The sequence below is a fragment of the Cibotium barometz genome, chromosome 44 (assembly GCF_041138505.1).
Source record: "Cibotium barometz isolate CiBa-2024 chromosome 44, ASM4113850v1, whole genome shotgun sequence".
NCBI classification, from domain to species: domain Eukaryota; kingdom Viridiplantae; phylum Streptophyta; class Polypodiopsida; order Cyatheales; family Cibotiaceae; genus Cibotium; species Cibotium barometz.
In genome coordinates this window covers 16,485,886-16,511,551 of record NC_141089.1, presented here as the reverse complement: position 1 = coordinate 16,511,551, position 25,666 = coordinate 16,485,886, and the positions used below count along the sequence as shown (strand labels likewise).

Genomic DNA, 25,666 nt, shown 5'->3' with positions numbered 1-25,666 from the left:
ACTCCACAGCCACATTGAAATTAGCACTAACAATTTATACATTTCATTATTCATGTTGTTGGAGTGGAGATCAAGGTAGCAACACACACAAAGATGAAGCAAGCAAGGAGAGATAGATGGAAGCACAACACTTAAAGTATATTGATGAGAATGAGTGAAGTACAAGTGAAGTGACATAAGGTCACTTACACACATACTCATAAGAGTACGTACATACACTCAGGGAGGGAAGTCTCCTAAGGAGGGGAAAGGTGCCCCATTCCATTATTATCTTACATCACTACCATGTAAATGGCTAGTCCCCTTGTAGTGATGAGGTAAACATGCACAGGGATCATGTGGCTGATCAATTCCCAAATGGCATAGTCTAAACCTTTGCGAAAAGTTTCAAACTTCTCTCATGAGAGAGCCTTCATGAACATATCTACCACATTGTTGTGTGTAGAGACATAAGCCAGGCTAATCTCTCCTGCAATGCACCTCAATGTGCTTTGTGCAAGCACCTCAATGTGCTTTGTGCAAGCATGAGACACTGGGTTCCTCATAATGGCTAATGTACTGTGACTGCCAATGAAGATGGGTTGGGGGACTCATGTCTCCAACACCAAGATCTGCATCTGAGTCACACACAACCTTACAGTCTTCAAGACCAAACCATGTAAGTAGTCTCTGTATGTACTTTGACTGCAACATCACAATACCATCATCACGCTGCATAAGCTATAAGCCCAAATAATAATGCAACAAGCCCAAGTTTGTCATCTCAAATGACATATCTATTTCAGCCTTGAAGGCTGAAACCTTCTCCTCATTAGGGCATGTGAGCAGCATATGTCATCAATGTATAAAACGATGGCCAAGAAACAATCTTCACTCCTCTTTACATAGAGGGTACTCTATGTAAATAAAGAGGAGCAAAACGATGACCAGAAAACAATCTTTACTCCTCTTTACATAGAGGGTACTCTGAGTTGGATTGTTACAAGACTCAAGTTTGCATTTATATTCTCATAGCATGCTCTTGGAGCCTACTTAAGGCCATATAAAGCTTTCTTAACCTGCATACTTTAGAATCCCACCCTTTCTGGCGTTTAACCATGCAATGTGCCATCTCCATGAGAGATATGTTCTTCCTCTTAGCCAAACCGTTTTGCTAAGGTGTATAAGGCACTGTGCATTGATGTTTTATGCCTCTTTCAGCCATATATACATGAAACTCCTTTTCTATATACTCCCCTCCTCGATTTGTATAAAGGGTGCCAACTTTACATGCAGAGACCTTTTTAGCCATAGAAACAAAGTGTCTAAAGCATGTAAAAACCTCTAATTATTCCTTCAACAAATACACCTAGGTTTGCCTAAAGTAGTCATCAATAAAGTTCACAAAGTAGAGATCCCCCGAGTGATGGTGTCCTCATAGGACCACATACATCACTATGTGTAAGCTATAATTTTTGGACAGCCCTTACTAATCCATCTTTTGGGAATGATGCCCATTGCGCCTTGCCCAAAATGCACCCTCACATGTTGATAGGGGCCTCAAGCTTTGGTGAATCTAACACCATTTCTTGTTGTTTAAGGTGCAATAAACTGTAAAAATTCGAGTGACCAAAGCAAGCATGACATAGCTCTACATCACTCATAGCACGTGGTAGTAATTGAACAAGTATTATTTGTCAATCTCTCATACTTGTCCAATCTGTAAATCCTATGGCTTAGAGTACCAGATACCACAATGATGTCTCCATCACTCCGATCATGAACTGTACACTTCTCATCAACAAATCTGACCACTAATAGTAATGGCAGAGAGACCGACAGCAACAAGTTCTTTTTTATGCCTGGAATAAACAATACTTCAGAGAGTGATTGTCCCATTATTTATGTAGCAGTGAGCACAACTCCTTTCACTGGATATGAGGAGTTGTTTGCACATGTGACTGTGCCTCCTTGAGGAATAGACTCAAGGGAGAAAAATATATCCCGCTAGAGAAGTAATGTGCTTACTAGCACCACTATCAAAATACCATACATGCTGATCTGTTCATTGACATGCATACATCATGGATAGAAGGATCATAACTGTAGTGCAAAATGAATGCCCAATCATCCCGTGCATAGTTTGTTGACTCCTTTTTAACACTTGGTGTTGATGTATCAATCATACCCATGCCTTACTCTTTCTTCTTCTCCTTCTCTAGCGTTCATTTTTCATTCATTGATATAATGGGCTAGCTTGTGACAATAGTTGCATTGGCCTTTCTTCTTAGGCTTATCATCCTGCTTCTCGGTATCCTTTCCAAAAGACCTAGCTGCTGAGACAATAGTTGCATTGGCCTTTCTTCTTAGGCTTATCACCCCACTTCTTGGTATTCTTTCCAGAAGATTGAGTTGATTCGTTCTTTGGCTTTAAGGGGGTGAGGGCTAAGAGAACTTGCTACTCTGATACCAGTTGTTGGAGTAGAGATCAAGGTAGCAACACACACATAGATACAACAAGCAAGGAAAGATAGATGGAAGCATATCACTCAAAGTAGATTAATGAGAATGAGTGAAGTATTATAATAAGGTCACTTACACATTCATAAAAGTGTGCACATACACTTGGAAGAATAAACCTCCTAAAGAGGAAAAAAGTACCCCAACCCATTATTAACCTATGTCTACACATCACTACCATATAAATGGCTACACGTACTTGGTTAGATTGTTTGCAACATCAACCAAGACATCATGTATCATAAATTTGGACATTAGTTGATTATCTTGATTGGAGCATCATCTATCACAACATCTTCCATGGCCAAGCTTCATTGACAACATACTCCTAGGTCCCCATCAACTCTATTTCTAAAAAAGCCATGCTCATGTAGTTTCCCAATAACAAAAGTAACCACATCATTGCACTCACCTCTCTGTGCGATAAACCACACTTGAAAAATGCTATTAGTCACCCTATAATTAAACCAAGTATAAAAAATGGCAAAGCTTAAAATCCTTCATGTGACCTTAAGTAATTGAGTGCATTTCGAGGACTCTTTGGAGATCAAATCATCATGTAGGATAATTAATTGATCTTGTTATCTTTATTAGTGCATGAGTGACCAACTTTGGCATTTGGAGGACTCTTTGCAAATCAAATCATTGTGTAGCATAATTAGTTGATCTAGTTATCTTTATTCCTAACAATAGGATGATCGAGGTAATTGGGTTTTTTGAGATTGCTTGTGGACATGTCTACATTGTTATTGTAAATAAATTGATTCAATCACTTCTAAGTTCTGCTTGTGGAATTGAACAATGCCATTCCAAAGTTGTTTAAAATCTAGAGATAATTCCATGCTTGGTTTGATCAAGAGGTTATTTCTTTTTCGAAAAGCATGTTGGTGTGAAACTAAATTCGGAGGTGGTACCACCCCAAGCTAAGTTTTACACCAAGTTCCATTGGTATAAAAATCGGTTTACAACTTTCCATGTTAAACATCTTGAGCAATGATTGAGTCAAACAAGCAATAACTCTCATTAAGCAAAAGACTTAGCTTGAACTCTGGTTAGGCTTCTTCTCCCATCTCTCTACAGTCATGAAATTCAATCAAGCCACTTTATGATTTTTGCAAGCGCTCTCAAAAGGAACGCCCCAATATACCAAAGAAAATTCCTATGGAGTTAGACTTTGTGTCGACTGCAAACGGACCCGACTGTCGCCTTTGCTTCAGCATGTTGATTTGCGCCTCCCACTGCAGCTTCCAGCCGGCCGAGGCCTTGCTGCGGGCATGGGTAGCCTTGCCCCTCCGCTGCGACATGCGGGAAATCGAGGGGAACCCACCCTTACCAAGGGCTTGGGCGCAAAAGGGATGCAGCAGCGTGAAGTCGTAGTCCGCCCGACGCTCCGGATCTGACAAGATTTCATAGGCCTCTTGCACCGCTAAGAACTTGTGCGTGGACGCCTCCAAGTCCGAGCCAGGGCACACGTCCGGATGGTAGCGCCTGGCCAACTGTCTGTAGGCACTCTTGATGGCGGAGAGGCTTCCCACACCGACGATGGCTTTGCGGAAGGAGGAACCAAATTTGGTCGCAGAGCAGGTGAGGCATACAAGAGCCGATTTGCAAAAAGGCATATAACCGTTCAACTACCTCTCACACATAAATCAAATTCAAATTAAGGTTTTAGAAAACCTTCAACACTAATGATAATCCATCATCCCAACTATTTAATTGAATATCTTTTTTCACTCGTTGTATGCCCCTATTGCATGCACTTAAGGCTAACCAACAATATAAAAATCTATTGATTAAAAAATGCCACCACCCCTTGGTTCTCTTACAAAATCTTTATATAATATTGAGAGAAATGGGACTTCAAGCATATGATATGAAAGAAAACGGAAGACATGGAAACGTAGTTTTGAAGTCAAGGTCTAGCAGCAGCAGCCACCTCATAAATTAGCCCTAATATTGCATGCAAACCAAAACAATGTATGCGAGTTTCCATAAAGAACACATAGCACCACCAAGGAGTGCACAGCACCACCCCAGCACATGCTGGGTCCTTGACACTCAGTCCAGCCCAATGTGAGAAGCAAGCACTATAAGATAATTCTCAAGGGGCATAAATTCAAACCCACCATGTGCAAAGAGTGGGGAATAAACTGATGCTTCCAATTCCAAAACCATAAAGATTTGTCAGATGACCTCATGACCAGTCACAAAAGATCCACAAATAAACAGTAGGCAATGACTCTTAATAATTTCTTTTCTTGCCGCATCTAGCACAAGGATGTCTTAATAGGCCCCCTCCAAAATTCCACAACACATCTCATCATAGCAGGTGGCTAAAGTTAGAGATTGCATTGGCCCTTTAAATGGCCCATATTCTGTACAAAGTTCCCTTGGCAAACAGGCACCGTACAGCACCAGTCAGTTGTCCGAGTCTCAGCTTCCAAAAGGTGTGGAACTACCACCTACTTTACTAGCTTTTTAATGACAATATTTGCTGGAGTTGAGGCAGGATCAAGTTCCAAACAACCTTCTACAGCCCTTGGGGCTTCTCCTGGCATGAGGCAGTGCGCAGGAATGCTATGAGAAAACCTCAGCATCTCTTTAGGGAGAATCCAATGCACAGCTCCAAACTGTTGCTGAAAGATAGTCTTATACCCTTCAACTTTAACCAGCACAGAAACCTGCACACCGACCTCATCTGTGTAATCTGTAAGTATCTCTACCAGATCATAACCATGGTTTTCATCTTTTGTTTTCAAGGTGTTCCACTCCTTGTATAGAGCCCAAATATCCCCTTTCTTTGGATGAATCTTGAAGCACCCTCTCTGCCCTTTTTCAAATGTCATTTTATGAGAAAACATGTTGACAGAATCAATCGTCAATGTTTTACCAAGTTTGTATTCCCCGCATGTATATGAGAACCCAGAATCCAGCCATGAAGTTATCTCATTGGAGGATCCACGTGCCTCAAGCCAGGTGTATTGTATCTTAAATGGCTGTTGAGAAATGACCTTCGAAACTCGAGCATAATAGCGTGGGAACCCTTCATCATCATCATAGCAAGCCCATACTTGCCCGGCCAAAAAGTGATGCTCAGTTCGATCTTTGTCAAAGACATAGAAGTCGGCATCTGGCACATTCATAGCATCAGGTGTTTCTGCCATGGAGTCCATCTCTGTATGACACATGCTTGGATCATGCTTGCCTGTCATTGAAGTAAGATCATTTTCCTGCATTGGAGGCTCCTTGAATTTGTTAACCATCAACTTAGAACCACCAGCCAGGCAATTCCCATCATTCCCCTTGTTGGATCCAACCTCAGAAAGCTTTGACCCATTGTTCTCTTTTGAAATTTGTTCATTAATTGAACCCTGGCAATCTACTCTAGCCTTCTTTGCAGGCGAAACATCAAGCTGCACTTCATGATCAGCTCCAGTCAGGGGATTCTTTTGGGCATGTTGAGATTCAGGAATTACTTGTTCATGATCTACAAGACCAAAACTTCCCTCTTCATGGACATCCTTGCTGTCCTGGACAGTCCAGTTTTCTTTTCTTGCATTATTTTTATCATCTGAGTATACAGGCATGTCCTTTCTGCTGGCACATGCTTTTTGGCCAGATGCATCATGCCCTTCTGGTGTTGAAGGTTTTTGAATCCCTACACAGCCATGAGCAGTTGCATCATCCACATAACCCTTACATCCTGACGCAAATTGCTTATGAGCTGACAACTTTTGATCTATCACCCCTTTTGACTTAGCTGCAAGGCGATCATGGGCTTCTTTGGTCCGGGCCTTCTCCTTGGCTTTGATCAGATCCCTCTCTTTTTTCCTCTTCTCTCTTTTTGACATGGAAGTTGTTTGGACCTCTATGTTCTCCTTTCTTGCTTTGACATTTACCTGTGACTGTGCCAAATGGGCAGCCGAAGAATTTCCATTTCCAAAAGGCCATGGGAAGTTACCTTCAGAAAATGGGCCCACCTTGATACCGTTCACATATCCATTGGCATGATGAGGTGCACCTCTGGCGTCCATATTGGCTCTCTTTTGTTCTTGTAGGGGCCAAACGGTTGTCCCAGTAACCACAGAAATCTCTCTAGCTTGGAAGGGTTTAAAACAAATGGGGCAGCAGAGGTTCTTATTCTCATAGATCCTATGGTATTCATACTGCAATTTGCATAGTGGGCATGCAGTCCAGAAAGTCATCATGACAGGAGGGGGATTGGGGGGAGGCTGGGGTGGGCAAGCCGTGGGAGGGGGCGTAACATTATGGTTACCAGAGGAGGCTGGCCGTGGTTTCTTGTGCAGTCCCATCTTTGAAGCCATAGAATTTCTTTTGTTGTCGTATGCTGCTTTCTTTATTTTATCAGAAAGGATGGTCCAAGCTTCAGAGATGAACTTGAAGGCAGCTTCGGCTCCCATGGACTTGTTCTTGTCTGGGTGCAAGACAAGGGCAAGCTTTCTGTACTGCTTTCTGAGGGAGGCTTCATCTGCAGAAGGGTCAGACTGCAGAATGGCATACATGTTCATCTCCCCACACTGCAGCTTCTCCTGTGCTGTGACATGGACATCCAGCACTGCTATGAACTGCAACAGGCCCTCAAGGTCGGGAAAAAGCTGGCGTGCTTTTAGGGCAAACTTTCTAGCACCTGCATAATCCTGCTGCGAGAATTTCTTCTCTGCAATCCCCCTCGACCGAGCCGCTTCATCTCTATTGCAATCCATGCTCCCCTCTAAGCTGCATTTCAACAAAAAAAGAATGCATGCAGTGATATCAGATATGGCTTTCTGAGTTGCAAATATACATGCGGGCATGCATGTGTGCATTGACATTCAAAACCCTCTTTTAGGCCTAAACCCATGGCTTCCCCAAAACCTAGAAAACTCTATTAACAGTAGCCCTTTGCAAAATTTTCAGGCAGACTACAATACCTGCAGAGATGCATTCGATCAAGTGCAAGGCTTCAAATGAGCACAACGAAACCTGTACAGATGACGGAAAAGCCTAATCCTAACCCTAACTCTCACCCTAGAAGAAACCTTGGAAATAGCAGCAATCCGCAGTGATGAACTTGATCAAGAAATGAAAGCAAAGTAAGAAGATACCTCACCACTGGTTTGAGAAACTTAAAACCGAAGATTTTGTCCTAGCTTCGAGACAGAGCACCGATTAGACAGGAATCAGGAATGCGGGGCGATTGGGCAATCGCGTGTGGGAAAACGAAAGCTAAAGGGCGGGGAAACGAGCAGAAAGAGGGGTGAGAAGGGTGCCTGTCAGGAATACACCAGCAGGCATCGCCGTAGCCAGGGAGCTTCGTGCTGAGGGAACCACCCGCGAGGACGACGACCCAAATATATTGTTATTGGGCCCCCGGGTGAAGCACAACCCCCTCGTTATGAATCCGCCCCGCCATTTCTCACTGTTCTTTTTTTCCGCCAATTTTAAAAATACCCTCTTTTTTCAATCCATTTCCTTATTCATTTATGAGCCCGAGTTCAAATTTCCCTCCTCTCCTTTCAAATGAAAAGTGCTCTCTCTGTTGATAGTTTTCTACCCAATGCCTCTTCAAAAAGAATTCCATGATCGATCATGGTTGCGAGCGTCTCACACTCATGCAAACACTCTCTCGCTCGTTCCAAACTCATCTCCCTGCCCACCATTGTGGGGGTCAGCTAAATACAAGGATGCAGGGAATGGACGGGGGAGACTCCCTCCCTGTCTATAAGGCGTGGGCAGGGAGCTAAATTAAACCCTTCACCCTCCTTTTACTGCTTATTTGGATGTGGGCAGGGGCTAGGCATGTTGTGTGTAACTAGCCTCATAATAAATGAGCGCATAGTGCATCACGACAAAGGAACAATGGTTGTAGGCCTATCCAGCCACAACTATGTTGATGTAAGCCAAGACTTGTAGATCACAATTGGTGTTGAAGTGGGTCAATCAAAGGACCCACTACTTTAAATAAAATCGCTTTTGCCGATGACTGGTTAGCAAACTAGAATTAGTGTGTGAACAAGTTTCTAGGTAGTAGCCTTTCACTAGGGGATGGATGTGTGTGCGATGTGCATGTACATGCACGCGTGTGTGTGGCCATGCTGTACACTTTTAAGCAATCAAAACAACCAAGATTGAGCCTCAACCCTTTCTAATCCTAAAGAGTGAATGAGTTTTGAGTCCTTTTTTGCAAAGTACAAAGTCTAAGTTAAGTATATTATCCATTTTTGTGGCACTAACATAACAAACATGGCATGTAAAGTAGCTACTCTTCTTCTCTAGATAACAAGACTTGAGTTTGAAGCCCATAGCATAACAAATCAATGACAAAAGGAGTAGGCTTTTGAAGCTACAACTATTATCATTTCACTGCATTGAAATATGAATCTATTTAGGAGGGCACATGGGGAAAAAAAGGCGTGCAAAAAAGGTGATAGCCTTATTGAGTGTAGAATATAGCCCCCAGATGGCATGAAATCGTAATTTCAAGGTTGCTAATGATATTGTTTGAGTAATATGTAAACAGCCTCATATTCTCAAAAAAGATGTTTTGAAGGATGTTTATAGTACTTATTGGGGCTATTTAGAATGTATAGGAAGAGTAATCTTCCTACACACTCTAAAGATGTTTTGAAGGATGTTTATCGTACTTATTGGGGCTATTTAGAGTGTGTAGGAAGAGTAATCTTCTTTTTGAAAAAGTTTTGAATTATGCCCACAATTCTATCAACTCCTCTTTTCCATTGTTGTGTTATTCTTCGAATTAAGTAAGTACTCGTGTTTTTTCATTTCATGTATTAATTAGCCAAGGTGCATCATTATATAGCAATTCTCTATCATTTGAAAGGGGAGAACCTTATATTTTTCCGGTATTATAAATAGTGCATGTTGGGCATTGTGTGTGCATCAATACCACACCAAACCTTTTCCATCTATCAAATATTCTCTAAAAGCCATGGTTGCTTCCAATAGAAGCATCTGTACTAGCAAGTCCCACCAATTTACAGCACCCTAGCACGCTTAAGCAGAGCACAATGGAGACACAACCACCACTGTCTTAGTTCTGGTGGACAATTTGTTTTGCACCTCACTTAATCAACTAGTGTCACATACATGCAAAATGAGACTCGCTCTGTCTATAACATACTAAAGAAAATTAAAACAATATATGAGTTCTAATCAAGTAGTATACCCTTTCAAGGAAGGAAACAATAAGGACTAGTCTAATATGCATGCGTAATGGATGATAATCTCTCCATGGATACATATCGAGGAGTAGTGTGTGTTGATTGTGAGAGAATAAGTTTTTGACTACGATTAGAAAAACTCACACTTTTTCTATAAGGTCAAAAAAGCTTGCAAGAGAAAGCTCACATAAAAATCACACTCTTACTTTGTTTTGGGGTAAATATTCCCCCCCCTCGCCCCTCTTATACGCATACTTGTTTAGATTTTGAATTTTAAACCCACTCCCTCTTATATGTATACTTGTTTAGATTTTGAATTTTGAACCCCACCCCCTATATGAACATACATACTTGGATTATATTAAATAACTATTTGTTTAATCTACTTTACATATATACAACATGAAAGTCCCTCAATTAGAAAAAGTCCCCTCCATTAACCATTGTGTTATGTTACACATACATAAGGTGCCCTTCCTCAGGGATATCAAAACTAAAAGAAGAGACCTTAGAAGATGAAATTAATCAGGGAACATTGTGTCTTTGTAACATAATGTGTAGCTACATTAAGATTAGGAGCTCAAAAAGAAGGAAGCTATCTCTTATCAGCCCATCAAAAGATATTCACTAGGAAATGGTGGGCACAAAATCCCTCTAAAGAGACCTTGAAGCTTCCTCCTAGAAAATATAATTTATGCCTATCTTTTCTCTCCTTGACTTGTCACACATGCACCCTCTAAGAAGGATAACCTCTAGTTTGCAAAGGATCACTTATCCAACATTTGCTCTCCTGAGAAGTAGAACCATTATTCCCCAAGTCAGCACTTCTAAAATTTCCCTAGGTATTATTCCCCTTTTAGATCTCCCCTTGATTCAAGAGGAGCTTCGTGCTGTTATGCTATCCACTATCCATGAAAGATGGGAAAACCCTTAGGATTAATGGCTCTCCCTCGTGAATTTTATAAGCCTTTTTGGAAAATTCTCTAAATCCATGATGTAAAATACCCTTGGGATTGATGGCCTTCCTCATCATGAATTTTATAAGCCTTTTGGAGAGTTCTCTAAATCCACTAATACATGTATTAATAAATTTATTCACAAAAAGGGGTAATAAAGGTGCAATATCTAATTGGAGACTTAAGCGATCAAAACAACCAAGATTGCGCCTCAACCCTTTCTAATCCTAAGAGTGAATGAGTTTTGAGTCCTTTTTTGCAAAGTACAAAGTCTAAGTTAAGTATATTAGCCATTTTTGTGGCACTACCACACCAAACCTTTTCCATCTATCAAATATTCTCTTAAAGCCATGGTTGCTTCCAATAGAAGCATCTGTTACCAGCAAGCCCCACCAATTTACAGCACCCTAGCACGCTTAAGTGGAGCACAATGGAGACACAACCACCACTGTCTTAGTTCTGGTGGACAATTTGTTTTGCACCTCACTTAATCAACTAGTGTCACATACATGCAAAATGAGACTCGCTCTGTCTATAACATACTAAAGAAAATTAAAACAATATATGAGTTCTAATCAAGTAGTATAACCTTTCAAGGAAGGAAACAATAAGGACTAGTCTAATATGCATGCATAATGGATGATAATCTCTCCATGGATACATATCGAGGAGTAGTGTGTGTTGATTGTGAGAGAATAAGTTTTTGACTACGATTAGAAAAACTCACACTTTTTCTATAAGGTCAAAAAAGCTTGCAAGAGAAAGCTCACATAAAAATCACACTCTTACTTTGTTTTGGGGTAAATATTCCCCCCCCCCTTCTCCCCTCTTATACGCATACTTGTTTAGATTTTGAATTTTAAACCCACCCCCTCTTATATGTATACTTGTTTAGATTTTGAATTTTGAACCCCACCCCCTATATGAACATACATACTTGGATTATATTAAATAACTATTTGTTTAATCTACTTTACATATATACAACATGAAAGTCCCTCAATTAAAAAAAGTCCCCTCCATTAACCATTCTGTTATGTTACACATACATAAGGTGCCCTTCCTCAGGGATATCAAAACTAAAAGAAGAGACCTTAGAAGATGAAATTAATCAGGGAACATTGTGTCTTTGTAACATAATGTGTAGCTAAATTAAGATTAGGAGCTCAAAAAGAAAGAAGCTATTTCTTATCAGCCCATCAAAAGATATTCACTAGGGAATCGTGGGCACAAAATCCCTCTAAAGAGACCTTGAAGCTTCCTCCTAGAAAATATAATTTATGCCTATCTTTTCTCTCCTTGACTTGTCACACATGCACCCTCTAAGAAGGATAACCTCTAGTTTGCAAAGGATTACTTATCCAACATTTGCTCTCCTGAGATAGAGTAGAACCATTATTCCCCAAGTCAGCACTTCTAAAATTTCCCTAGGTATTATTCCCCTTTTAGATCTCCCCTTGATTCAAGAGGAGCTTCGTGCTGTTATGCTATCCACTATCCATGAAAGATGGGAAAACCCTTAGGATTAATGGCTCTCCCTCTTGAATTTTATAAGCCTTTTTGGAAAATTCTCTAAATCCATGATGTAAAATACCCTTGGGATTGATGGCCTTCCTCATCATGAATTTTATAAGCCTTTTTGGAGAGTTCTCTAAATCCACTAATACATGTATTAATAAATTTATTCACAAAAAGGGGTAATAAAGGTGCAATATCTAATTGGAGACTTAAGCAATCAAAACAATCAAGATTGAGCCTCAACCCTTTCTAATCCTAAAGAGTGAATGAGTTTTGAGTCCTTTTTTGCAAAGTACAAAGTCTAAGTTAAGTATATTATCCATTTTTGTGGCACTAACATAACAAGCATGGCATGTAAAGTAACAAGACTTGAGTTTGAAGCCCATAGCATAACAAATCAATGACAAAAGAAGTAGGCTTTTGAAGCTACAACTATTATCATTTCACTGCATTGAAATATGAATCTATTTAGGAGGGCACATGGGGATTCATGTCATGAAAATAAAAAAAAGGCGTGCAAAAAAGGTGATAGCCTTATTGAGTGTAGAATATAGCCCCCAGATGGCATGAAATCGTAATTTCAAGTTTGCTAATGATATTGTTTGAGTAATATGTAAACAGCCTCATGTTCTCAAAAAAGATGTTTTGAAGGATGTTTATCGTACTTATTGGGGCTATTTAGAGTGTGTAGGCAGACTGCCCACAATTCTATCAACTCCTCTTTTCCATTGTTGTGTTATTCTTGGAATTAAGTAAGTATTCGTGTTTTTTCATTTTATGTACTAATTAGCCAAGATGCATCATTATATAGCAATTCTCTATCATTTGAAAGTGGAGAAACTTATATTTTTTCGGTATTATAAACAGTGCATGTTGGGCATTGTGTGTGCATCAATACCACACCAAACCTTTTCCATCTATCAAATATTCTCTAAAAGCCATGGTTGCTTCCAATAGAAGCATCTGTACTAGCAAGTCCCACCAATTTACAGCACCCTAGCACGCTTAGGCGGAGCACAATGGAGACACAACCACCACTGTCTTAGTTCTGGTGGGACAATTTGTTTTGCACCTCACTTAATCAACTAGTGTCACATACATGCAAAATGAGACTCGCTCTGTCTATAACATACTAAAGAAAATTAAAACAATATATGAGTTCTAATCAAGTAGTATACCCTTTCAAGGAAGGAAACAATAAGGACTAGTCTAATATGCATGCGTAATGGATGATAATCTCTCCATGGATACATATCGAGGAGTAGTGTGTGTTGATTGTGAGAGAATAAGTTTTTGACTACGATTAGAAAAACTCACACTTTTTCTATAAGGTCAAAAAAGCTTGCAAGAGAAATCTCACATAAAAATCACACTCTTACTTTGTTTTGGGGTAAATATCCCCCCCCCCTCGCCCCTCTTATACGCATACTTGTTTAGATTTTGAATTTTAAACCCACTCCCTCTTATATGTATACTTGTTTAGATTTTGAATTTTGAACCCCACCCCCTATATGAACATACATACTTGGATTATATTAAATAACTATTTGTTTAATCTACTTTACATATATACAACATGAAAGTCCCTCAATTAAAAAAAGTTCCCTCCATTAACCATTGTATTATGTTACACATACATAAGGTGCCCTTCCTCAGGGATATCAAAACTAAAAGAAGAGACCTTAGAAGATGAAATTAATCAAGGAACATTGTGTCTTTGTAACATGATGTGTAGCTAAATTAAGATTAGGAGCTCAAAAAGAAGGAAGCTATTTCTTATCAGCCACCATCAAAAGTTATTCACTAGGGAATGGTGGGCACAAAATCCCTCTAAAGAGACCTTGAAGCTTCCTCCTAGAAAATATAATTTATGCCTATCTTTTCTCTCCTTGACTTGTCACACATGCATCCTCTAAGAAGGATAACCTCTAGTTTGCAAAGGATTACTTATCCAACATTTGCTCTCATGAGATAGAGTAGAACCATTATTCCCCAAGTCAGCACTTCTAAAATTTCCCTAGGTATTATTCCCCTTTTAGATCTCCGCTTGATTCAAGAGGAGCTTTGTGCAGTTATGCTATCCACTATCCATGAAAGATGAAAAACCCTTAGGATTAATGGCTCTCCCTCGTGAATTTTATAAGCTTTTTTGGAGAATTCTCTAAATCCATGATGTAAAAAACCCTTGGGATTGATGGCCTTCCTCATGAATTTTATAAGCCTTTTTGGAGAGTTCTCTAATTCCACTATGCAAATGACAACAATTATTTGTCTCTAGATCTTAATACATGTATTAATAAATTTATTCACAAAAAGGGGTAATAAAGGTGCAATCTCAAATTGGAGAATTAAGCAATCAAAACAATCAAGATTGAGCCTCAACCCTCTCTAATCCTAAAGTGTCAATCAGTTTTGTGTCCTTTTTTGCAAAGTACAAAGTCTAAGTTAAGTATATTATCCATTTTTGTGGCACTAACATAACAAACATGGCATGTAAAGTCGCTACTCTTCTTCTCTAGATAACAAGACTTGAGTTTGAAGCCCAACCACATAGCATAACAAATCAATGACAAAAGGAGTAGGCTTTTGAAGCTACAACTATTATCATTTTAGGAGGGCACATGGGGATTCATGTCATCAAAATAAAAAAAAGGCATGCAAAAAAGGTGATAGCCTTATTGAGTGTAGAATATAGCCCCCAGATGGCATGAAATCGTAATTTCAAGGTTGCCAATGATATTGTTTGAGTAATATGTAAACAGCCTCATATTCTCAAAAAAGATGTTTTGAAGGATGTTTATAGTACTTATTGGGGCTATTTAGAGTGTGTAGGAAGAGTAATCTTCTTTTTGAAAAAGTTTTGAATTATGCCCACAATTCTATCAACTCCTCTTTTCCATTGTTGTGTTATTCTTGGAATTAAATAAGTACTCGTGTTTTTTCATTTTATGTATTAATTAGCCAAGGTGTGTCATTACATAGCAATTCTCTATCATTTTAAAAGTGAAGAACCTTATATATTTTTGGTATTATAAAAAGTGCATAATGGGCATTGTGTGTGTATCAATACCACACCAAACCTTTTCCATCTATCAAATATTCTCTAAAAGCCATGGTTGCTTCCAATAGAAGCATCTGTACTAGCAAGTCCCACCAATTTACAGCACCCTAGCACGCTTAGGCGGAGCACAATGGAGACACAACCACCACTGTCTTAGTTCTGGTGGACAATTTGTTTTGCACCTCACTTAATCAACTAGTGTCATGTACATGCAAAATGAGACTCACTCTGTCTATAACATACTAAAGAAAATTAAAACAATATATGAGTTCTAATCAAGTAGTACACCCTTTCAAGGAAGGAAACAATAAGGACTAGTCTAATATGCATGCGTAGTGGATGATAATCTCTCCATGGATACATATCGAGGAGTAGTGTGTGTTGATTGTGAGAGAATAAGTTTTTGACTACGATTAGAAAAACTCACACTTTTTCTATAAGGTCAAAAAAGCTTGCAAGAGTAAGCTCACATAAAAATCTCACTCTTACTTTGTTTTGAATTATGCCCACAATTCTATCAACTCCTCTTTTCCATTGTTGTGTTATTCTTGGAATTAAATAAATACTCGTGTTTTTCCATTTTATGTATTAATTAGCCAAGGTGCGTCATTATATAGCAATTCTCTATCATTTGAAAGGGGAGAACCTTATATTTTTTGGTATTATAAATAGTGCATGTTGGGCATTGTGTGTGCATCAATACCACACCAAACCTTTTCCATCTATCAAATATTCTCTTAAAGCCATGGTTGCTTCCAATACAAACATCTGTACCAGCAAGTCCCACCAATTTACAGCACCCTAGCACGCTTAAGTGGAGCACAATGGAGACACAACCACCACTGTCTTAGTTCTGGTGGGACAATTTGTTTTGCACCTCACTTAATCAACTAGTGTCACATACATGCAAAATGAGACTCACTCTGTCTATAACATACTAAAGAAAATTAAAACAATATATGAGTTCTAATCAAGTAGTATACCCTTTCAAGGAAGGAAACAATAAGGACTAGTCTAATATGCATGCATAATGGATGATAATCTCTCCATGGATACATATCAAGGAGTAGTGTGTGTTGATTGTGAGAGAATAAGTTTTTGACTACTACGATTAGAAAAACTCACACTTTTTCTATAAGGTCAAAAAAGCTTGCAAGAGAAAGCTCACATAAAAATCACACTCTTACTTTGTTTTGGGGTAAATATTCCCATCTCCCCCCTCACCCCTCTTATATGTATACTTGTTTAGATTTTGAATTCTAAACCCACCCCCTCTTATATGTATACTTGTTTAGATTTTGAATTTTGAACCCCACCCCCTATATGAACATACATACTTGGATTATATTAAATAACTATTTGTTTAATCTACTTTACATATATACAACATGAAAGTCCCTCAATTTAAAAAAGTCCCCTCCATTAACCATTGTGTTATGTTACACATACATAAGGTGCCCTTCCTCAGGGATATCAAAACTAAAAGAAGAGACCTTAGAAGATGAAATTAATCAGGGAACATTGTGTCTTTGTAACATAATGTGTAGCTAAATTAAGATAGGAGCTCAAAGAGAAGGAAGCTATTTCTTATCAGCCATCAAAAGTTATTTACTAGGGAATGGTGGGCACAAAATCTCTCTAAAGAGACCTTGAAGCTTCCTCCTAGAAAATATAATTTATGCCTATCTTTTCTCTCCTTGACTTGTCACACATGCATCCTCTAAGAAGGATAGCCTCTAGTTTGCAAAGGATTACTTATCCAACATTTGCTCTCCTGACATAGATTAGAACCATTATTCCCCAAGTCAACACTTCTAAAATTTCCCTAGGTATTATTCCCCTTTTAGATCTCCCCTTGATTCAAGAGGAGCTTCGTGCTGTTATGCTATCCACTATCCATGAAAGATGGGAAAACCCTTAGGATTAATGGCTCTCCCTCGTGAATTTTATAAGCCTTTTTGGAAAATTCTCTAAATCCATGATGTAAAAAACCCTTGGGATTGATGGCCTTCCTCATCATGAATTTTATAAGCATTTTTGGAGAGTTCTCTAAATCCACTATGCAAATGACAGCAATTATTTGTCTCTAGATCTTAATACAAGTATTAATAAATTTATTCACAAAAAGGGGTAGTAAAGGTGCAATATCTAATTGGAGACTTAAGCAATCAAAACAACCAAGATTGAGCCTCAACCCTTTCTAATCCTAAAGAGTGAATGAGTTTTGAGTCCTTTTTCGCAAAGTAAAAAGTCTAAATTAAGTATATTATCCATTTTTGTGGCACTAACATAACAAACATGGCATGTAAAGTAGCTACTCTTCTTCTCTAGATAACAAGACTTGAGTTTGAAGCCCATAGCATAACAAATCAATGACAAAAGGAGTAGGCTTTTGAAGCTACAACTATTATCATTTCACTGCATTGAAATATGAATCTATTTAGGAGGGCACATGGGGATTCATGTCATCAAAATAAAAAAAAGGCATGCAAAAAAGGTGATAGCCTTATTGAGTGTAGAATATAGCCCCCAGATGGCATGAAATCGTAATTTCAAGGTTGCTAATGATATTGTTTGAGTAATATGTAAACAGCCTCATATTCTCAAAAAAGATGTTTTGAAGGATGTTTATAGTACTTATTGGGGCTATTTAGAGTGTGTAGGAAGATTAATCTTCTTTTTGAAAAAGTTTTGAATTATGCCCACAATTCTATCAACTCCTCTTTTCCATTGTTGTGTTATTCTTGGAATTAAATAAATACTCGTGTTTTTCCATTTTATGTATTAATTAGCCAAGGTGCGTCATTATATAGCAATTCTCTATCATTTGAAAGGGGAGAACCTTATATTTTTTCGGTATTATAAATAGTGCATGTTGGGCATTGTGTGTGCATCAATACCACACCAAACCTTTTCCATCTATCAAATATTCTCTTAAAGCCATGGTTGCTTCCAATAGAAGCATCTGTACCAGCAAGTCCCACCAATTTACAGCACCCTAGCACGCTTAAGTGGAGCACAATGGAGACACAACCACCACTGTCTTAGTTCTGGTGGGACAATTTGTTTTGCACCTCACTTAATCAACTAGTGTCACATACATGCAAAATGAGACTCGCTCTGTCTATAACATACTAAAGAAAATTAAAACAATATATGAGTTCTAATCAAGTAGTATACCCTTTCAAGGAAGGAAACAATAAGGACTAGTCTAATATGCATGCGTAATAGTTGATAATCTCTCCATGGATACATATCGAGGAGTAGTGTGTGTTGATTGTGAGAGAATAAGTTTTTGACTAATAATCTCTCCATGGATACATATCGAGGAGTAGTGTGTGTTGATTGTGAGAGAATAAGTTTTTGACTACGATTAGAAAAACTCACACTTTTTCTATAAGGTCAAAAAAGCTTGCAAGAGAAAGCTCACATAAAAATCACACTCTTACTTTGTTTTGGGGTAAATATTCCCATCTCCCCCCTCACCCCTCTTATATGTATACTTGTTTAGATTTTGAATTTTGAACCCCACCCCCTATATGAACATACATACTTGGATTATATTAAATAACTATTTGTTTAATCTACTTTACATATATACAACATGAAAGTCCCTCAATTAAAAAAAGTCCCCTCCATTAACCATTGTGTTATGTTACACATACATAAGGTGCCCTTCCTCAGGGATATCAAAACTAAAAGAAGAGACCTTAGAAGATGAAATTAATCAGGGAACATTGTGTCTTTGTAACATAATGTGTAGCTAAATTAAGATAGGAGCTCAAAAGGAAGGAAGCTATTTCTTATCAGCCCATCAAAAGTTATTCACTAGGGAATGGTGGGCACAAAATCCCTCTAAAGAGACCTTGAAGCTTCCTCCTAGAAAATATAATTTATGCCTATCTTTTCTCTCCTTGACTTGTCACACATGCACCCTCTAAAAAGGATAACCTCTAGTTTGCAAAGGATCACTTATCCAATATTTGCTCTCCTCAGATAGAGTAGAACCATTATTCCCCAAGTCAGCACTTCTAAAATTTCCCTAGGTATTATTCCCCTTTTAGATCTCCCCTTGATTCAAGAGGAGCTTTGTGCTGTTATGCTATCCACTATCCATGAAAGATGGAAAAACCCTTAGGATTAATGGCTCTCCCTTGTGAATTTTATAAGCCTTTTTGGAAAATTCTCTAAATCCATGATGTAAAAAACCCTTGGGATTGATGGCCTTCCTCATGAAGTTTATAAGCCTTTTTGGAGAGCTCTAAATCCAGTATGCAAACGACAACAATTATTTGTCTCTAGATCTTAATACATGTATTAATACATTTATTGACAAAAAGGGGTAATAAAGGTGCAATCTCAAATTGGAGACTCAAGCAATCAAAACAACCAAGATTGAGCCTCAACCCTCTCTAATTCTAAAGAGTGAATGAGTTTTGTGTCCTTTTTTGCAAAGTACAAAGTCTAAGTTAAGTATATTATCCATTTTTGTGGCACTAACATAACAAACATGGCATGTTAAGTTGCTACTCTTCTTCTCTAGATAACAAGACTTGAGTTTGAAGCCCAACCACATAGCATAACAAATAAATGACAAAAGGAGTAGGCTTTCGAAGCTACAACTATTATCATTTCACTGCATTGAAATATGAATCTATTTAGGAGGGCACATGGGTGGAATCTTAGACCACTAGCCCCGTAAGATTACTTCCTTCCACCAGGCCCTCTTTTTCCTGATGTTCCATACCCTTTTAGCCTTCTCAGTGATCCAACGCTTATCTTCCACCATCATATGGTACACTATTTGTGGTACGCTGGACAATATCCTAGGGTTTCAAAATGCCTAATCTAACCAAGGTTGCTATAACAATGTAGGTCCTGCTCTCACCTTCTCTCCCATAATTGTACGTATCCACATGGAACCCAAAAATATTGACATATTTTTTGAAAAGACAATAAGCGGCCTCTATGTGGCAACAAAGCATGCATAATTCTCACTAGTCCCAATCGAGCCATTATATTGAATTTTGGCTGCTCAACAAGTTTATCAGGCCACTCTGGAAGTCGTGAAGTAGCCAACACCTCACCTGCCACATAGAATTAAACTGCAACCATTGATCTAAAGGCTTCCATTTAGTGTGTGCCAACACCTCCTTCCATGAGATCATCAAATGAGAAAGGAGAGGTGAAGTCACCACTCGAACCTATTGGGAACCATTCACTACTACATCCCACCATGTGCCATCAATCCTGGTATTACCATGCACAAGTGCGACCTGCTCTATGAGGGCCTTATCCATTACCATCCATGGCTCTCGAGATACACATATATCTTGCAATAAAGGCCATCTCCTAGAGTGACCATATGTAATCTGACATCTAATAGGGCTGCCCCTCCTCTCCTCTTCGGAGTAGTAACATGTTCCTAAGAAATCCATGTCTGCCCTAGCTTATTTCCTTCTCTTTTCCATCGCATAAATCTAATTGGCTATAGTATCTGATGTAAATATTTACCTATCCATGGCAATAAAGGCAAGAAAAAAGATATCATGCTAATCATAATGGATTGTGCTACTTTGAGCCGAACATGCATAGGCCAACCTTGAGATTTCCAATACACAAACTTTTCATTTATTCTTGTAGAAATCCATGCCAACAAAGCCTATGAATCACTATTAACTCCAATCGGATAACCCAAGTGGCGTGTAATTCATCCCCTTTGTATGACCTATCCATTCCATCACAAACCAAGCAAATCGCTCTTAGTACAGCTTATTAGAGCAGATTTTTGCATATTAATGTATAATCCTAAAGGAAGATCAAAAGTATCTTGAATAGCCATAGCCTTTTGAACCTTAAGGAACATGAAAGAATCATCTGCCAATGCTTGGTCGACCATTTGCTCTTCGCTTGGAAGAGTAAGCCCTACAACTTCACCGTCCTCCACTAGATTATCCAATCAAGATAAGATTGGATGTGTAACAATTGCAAATAAGAGAGGGCTAAGTGGGCATCCCTTCCTGACCGATCTCGTCAAATGAATGGGCTCAGTCACCCCACCATTAATCATAATCCTAGCCACTGCACTGCATGTTGGCTAATAGTATAAATCAAAGAAGACAGCCTAGCACTGCATTTTGGCTAATAGTATAAATCAAAGAAGACATGCAAGGGCCAAATCCCATAGCCTACATAAGCTACAAAAGAAAAGACCAACTAACCTGATCATAAAGCCTTTTCTTCAATATCGAGTTGAATCATAACCACCTCTTGCCTCAAAGCCCTTGCATAATCAATTCCAATTTATACATTCATTATATGATGCAAAATATTTCAACCTTTAATAAATCCACATTGCCTTGGATGAATCAAAGTAGGAAGAAATCATTGCAACTTGTTAGCCATGACCTTTGCAATATATATTATACATGTTCCCCATCAATGTGATTGGTCTCCATTGATGTAGATTAACTAGGGATGGAACTTTAATAAACATATAAGCCCAATCTTCCAACTCGTAGGCATGATACTTGTATTCCACACCTCTTGAAAAATAGAAGTGAGAGGGACCTTCAACTCATCAACATACTTCGTGAAAAGCTCATTAGGGAGCCCGTCCCATCCCCAGGACTTTCCCCTTTAGGCAAATGCTTCAACACATCTTTGACCTCATTCGTAAAATATATCTCTTTCCAATTCATTTACAAAAACATCTGATACCTATTGTGATGAACCAAGTGAAACAAAGACTCTTTAGCTCCAATGACATCAGGATATACGACCTCCTATGGACCCAACAAATGGTGATAAAAGTTCATGCACACATCTAGAACATAAGTAGGATCAGTAATCGATACTCCTTGCCTATCTTGCATCTTGACAATATTCTCACGTGCATGCTTTTGCTGCAAATGAGCAAAGAACGTATGTGACTAACAATTAGAATCCATTAGGGCATCCATTCAAGTCATAAGCATATATCTCACAATTTATTCTCGTGCAATGCTGCAACCTGATGGGACAACCAATCAATAGCTCTCTCTCTCTCTCTCTCTCTCTCTCTCTCTCTCTCTCTCTCTCTCCTCTTTCTATCTCTCCCTCTTACCGATTGCCTATGCAAACAACAAACTCTCCTTAGAGTGCTTCTCTCCTTAGAGTGCTTCTATCCTCATCCTTCATCATCTTCATCTTAATCTTCATCATCGTCATCTTCATCTTCATTTTCATTTTCTCCTCATCCTCCTCCTCCTCTCTCTCTCTCTCTCTCTCTCTCTCTCTCTCTCTCTCTCTCCCCCACCCTCCCTCTATCTCTTCCACCCTCTCTCTCTCTCTCTCCCACCCCCCAAGTATCTCTCCCTCTTACTCATTGCCATTTTTTCAAACACAAAACTCTCCTTAGAGTTTTTCCATCACAAAGAGGGTATTAGTAACCATTGAGAGAGAGAACAAGACAGGCCAACATTTAGTTTTCATTGCATGTTTTATAATTTGATATAAAAATTGAACATGAGAAGAATATAGTACAAACAATTTGATATTAAGAATTGAACATGAGAAGAATACAGTATAAACAAAAAACGAGAGAGAGAGAGATAAAGCAAACAAGCCATCAGATACTACATCTTGGTAAACCCCAATTGTCTCACATGTAAACTTATATCTCGGGTACCTAGGTAGATGAGTGGCTAGCCCATCTCTCGGGGATCTACCTACTAGTGTGAAACTCAGGTATGCATGATCGGCTGCTGCTGCTATGCCAATGGGCCGACTGGAAATCGTGAAACCCCGCACATCAGGTATCAATGAAGGAGATCCCATCAAGTAGTCCATTGTGCTCGCTCCCCCTTTAGAGTCCTAGTGTGTGAGAGCATCTGATCCTTGCCATCTCGATAGGCCATTGTATATGACCAACCCATGTGCACTCCCGAGTGTGAGAAAATGCTTGCCATAATCTGTAATCTCCCCATCATCCTGTGCTAATCTCTGCAACCCTACATCCTTTGCCGCCGTGATCTCCTGGTACATAGCCTCTTGAGTATCATATAGCTCTGTCTGCTCTGTGCCTATATGTGCATTAAAGTCTCCCAATAGTAATATGTCTCCCATGCTAGAAAACCTCATGATATCATCATATAGTGGCGTATAGGGCCGCAAACTGGAGTGGGCTGGGGGAAAGTAGCATACCGCCACATATAGCTCACGGAGCCCCTCTTTGCATATTCGGATTGCATCCGCATCTCTATGTACCACATGTATTTTGTCACGAAGCTCCTCTATGAAAAGTATTACCACTTCTCTAGATCCTCTGGTACCTCCCACTATGCATGGTTGAGGGTGGAACACTGATTCCCATCTATAACCCCGCACGTCAGGAAGCCTCTTGTTTGTGCACTGATGGGTCTTCGTATACATAGCAATATCACTGTGCCTGAAAGTATCCTCAAAGTATCTTGCATCTATTCTAAGGGATCCATTGCAATTCCATTGCGCGCGCGCGCAAGAGAGAGAGAGAGAGAGAGAGAGAGAGAGAGAGAGAGAGAGAGAGAGAGAGAGAGAGAGAGAGAGAGAGAGAGAGAGAGAGAGAGAGAGAGAGAGAGAGAGAGAGAGAGAGAGAGAGAGAGAGAGAGAGAGAGAGAGAGAGAGAGAGGGAGAGAGATAGTAAGTAGACTAAAGTGGCTAATCAAGGGGCGAGATCATTTACTTTGTGTTGACTTTGTAATAAATCATGTTATAGTCAAAACTTCGGTTTAGATGGCTAGATAATACACATGATGCATGGCATTATATCACATGGGGGAAGACATTGATGAGAGTCATGCTACCTTTGTAAAGGATTTAGGTAGCACAAATATTTTATGGTTTAACACAAGATGATTGTTTGATAAATTTATGAGCTTATTAGAATTATGGATCATAAAATAAGAAGCCACCATCGAGTCTAAATCATGATTTGACATCAACCTTGGTTGATGATGTTGATGGGAGGCAGTTCTTGCCCTTGGGGCACTAGGCTTGGTTTGGTAGAGAGTTTAGGTTAATCTTTAATTGGTAGTGGGGATGAATTCTCTACTAACTCAATTCACTTTTGTCTCCAACACTTCTTCTTTTTTCTTTTTTCCAACTTTCTTCATACTCCAACACTTTGTACTTTCTTCAACTCTTTAGTTGATTTCCAACTGCAAAAAGGGTTGCTATTTGTTATGGAATTTGCAAATTCCATGGCTTCTTGCATTGGCAATGAAGCATATGAAGGTGCAAACTTGTTCGGTTGGGGGCAAGTGATTGTGGGATGTTTGCAACCCATATGGAGAGGCTAAGGGACAAACACATTCAAAGAGTGAAGATACTATGGCAAGGTCAAGAAAGAGCAAGCAACAAGAAGGAAGGCTTGCAAAAGCTTAGAAAACTACATTATGGCAGGACCACCTAAAGACCACAATGAATGTAGACTATGAAACAAAGTAGCTGAGAAAGGCCATCATGGAAGCTATTGCAGTTAGAGAGAAAGTAGCAGCAAACCTCCACTGCCAGTGAATAGTAGCAGAGGAAGCAAGCCACCATCGCTTTAGCACAGCAGTAAAGGAAGCACTTTGAGTAGCATCAGCTCTTGGTTGATGAAGAAATAATGGAGATGGCCACACATAAGGCTTTTGATGAACAATAGCAAAGTCACATTGCTCAAGACAGAAAACCCTACATCAAAAGAGACAAGGACACCATGGAAGCTGCAAAGGATGCAAGAAGCTATGGGGAAAGAATAAAAGGGAAGCAAGGAAAATATTATTAATATTAAGCCCGTTACACATACCCCACCGCCCATGTATGGGCGGGGGAGATTGCCTGCCCATGAATTATGGGTGGTGGATACCCCCACCACATCAGCATGGGCAGGCAGGGGTATGGCGATGTGTAATGGGCCTTATCCACACAGAGCAAAAGCGAGATGATGAATATCGAAAGCTTAAAAAACAAGAAGATAACGTTAAAAAAAACAATAAAGCATTTATATTAGCTATTTAAAGTCAAACAAACATCATATATCACCCCAACACCTGACTATCCAACTCTTACTTATATCACCCCCACACCCACACTACTCTACTCCTTTTTTATCTCATTTAAAATTTTACAAATAAAATCCCATCTTTCATCTTTACATAAAAAATTGGACTGATCCCATGATATCTGATATCCCAACAGTAAGCAGGCCTCCATCATGGCCTCAGTAGTACAGCCTCGGGGAGATTGTTTTTCCAGCACTCCTCCATGTTTTGATCACACCTTAACAGTAGGTCTTTTGCCAACATGGTTCTCAATAAAAGCCACGAAAGTATGATCCACTTGCTTTTCCTTGTGGTACTATCTCTGAGTTTTGGGCCCAAATCTGGGAGGCCTTCTCTTCTCAATCTAGCACCTCACCTGCATCCAACAAATCCACATTAGGGAAAAAA

General features: G+C 39.2%; 1 protein-coding gene across 3 annotated transcripts; it reads right to left on the bottom strand.

Annotated features, from left to right (window-relative positions):
* Positions 1-4,716: 4,716 nt before the first annotated feature.
* LOC147613008 (uncharacterized) lies at positions 4,717-7,889 on the bottom strand. Of its 3 annotated transcripts, none has more exons than XM_086782310.1 (2): positions 7,610-7,889; positions 4,717-7,236 (listed from the first exon to the last, which is right to left on the bottom strand). In XM_086782310.1, the coding sequence occupies exon 2, from the start codon at positions 7,221-7,223 to the stop codon at positions 4,962-4,964; it is 2,262 nt and encodes a 753-aa protein (XP_086638436.1). In that variant the 5' UTR covers positions 7,224-7,236; positions 7,610-7,889; the 3' UTR covers positions 4,717-4,961. The 3 variants fall into 3 exon arrangements, with proteins under 3 accessions (XP_086638436.1, XP_086638435.1, XP_086638434.1); XM_086782309.1 differs by having other exon boundaries at positions 7,605-7,888; XM_086782308.1 differs by lacking the exon at positions 7,610-7,889 and adding an exon at positions 7,431-7,593.
* Positions 7,890-25,666: the final 17,777 nt, after the last annotated feature.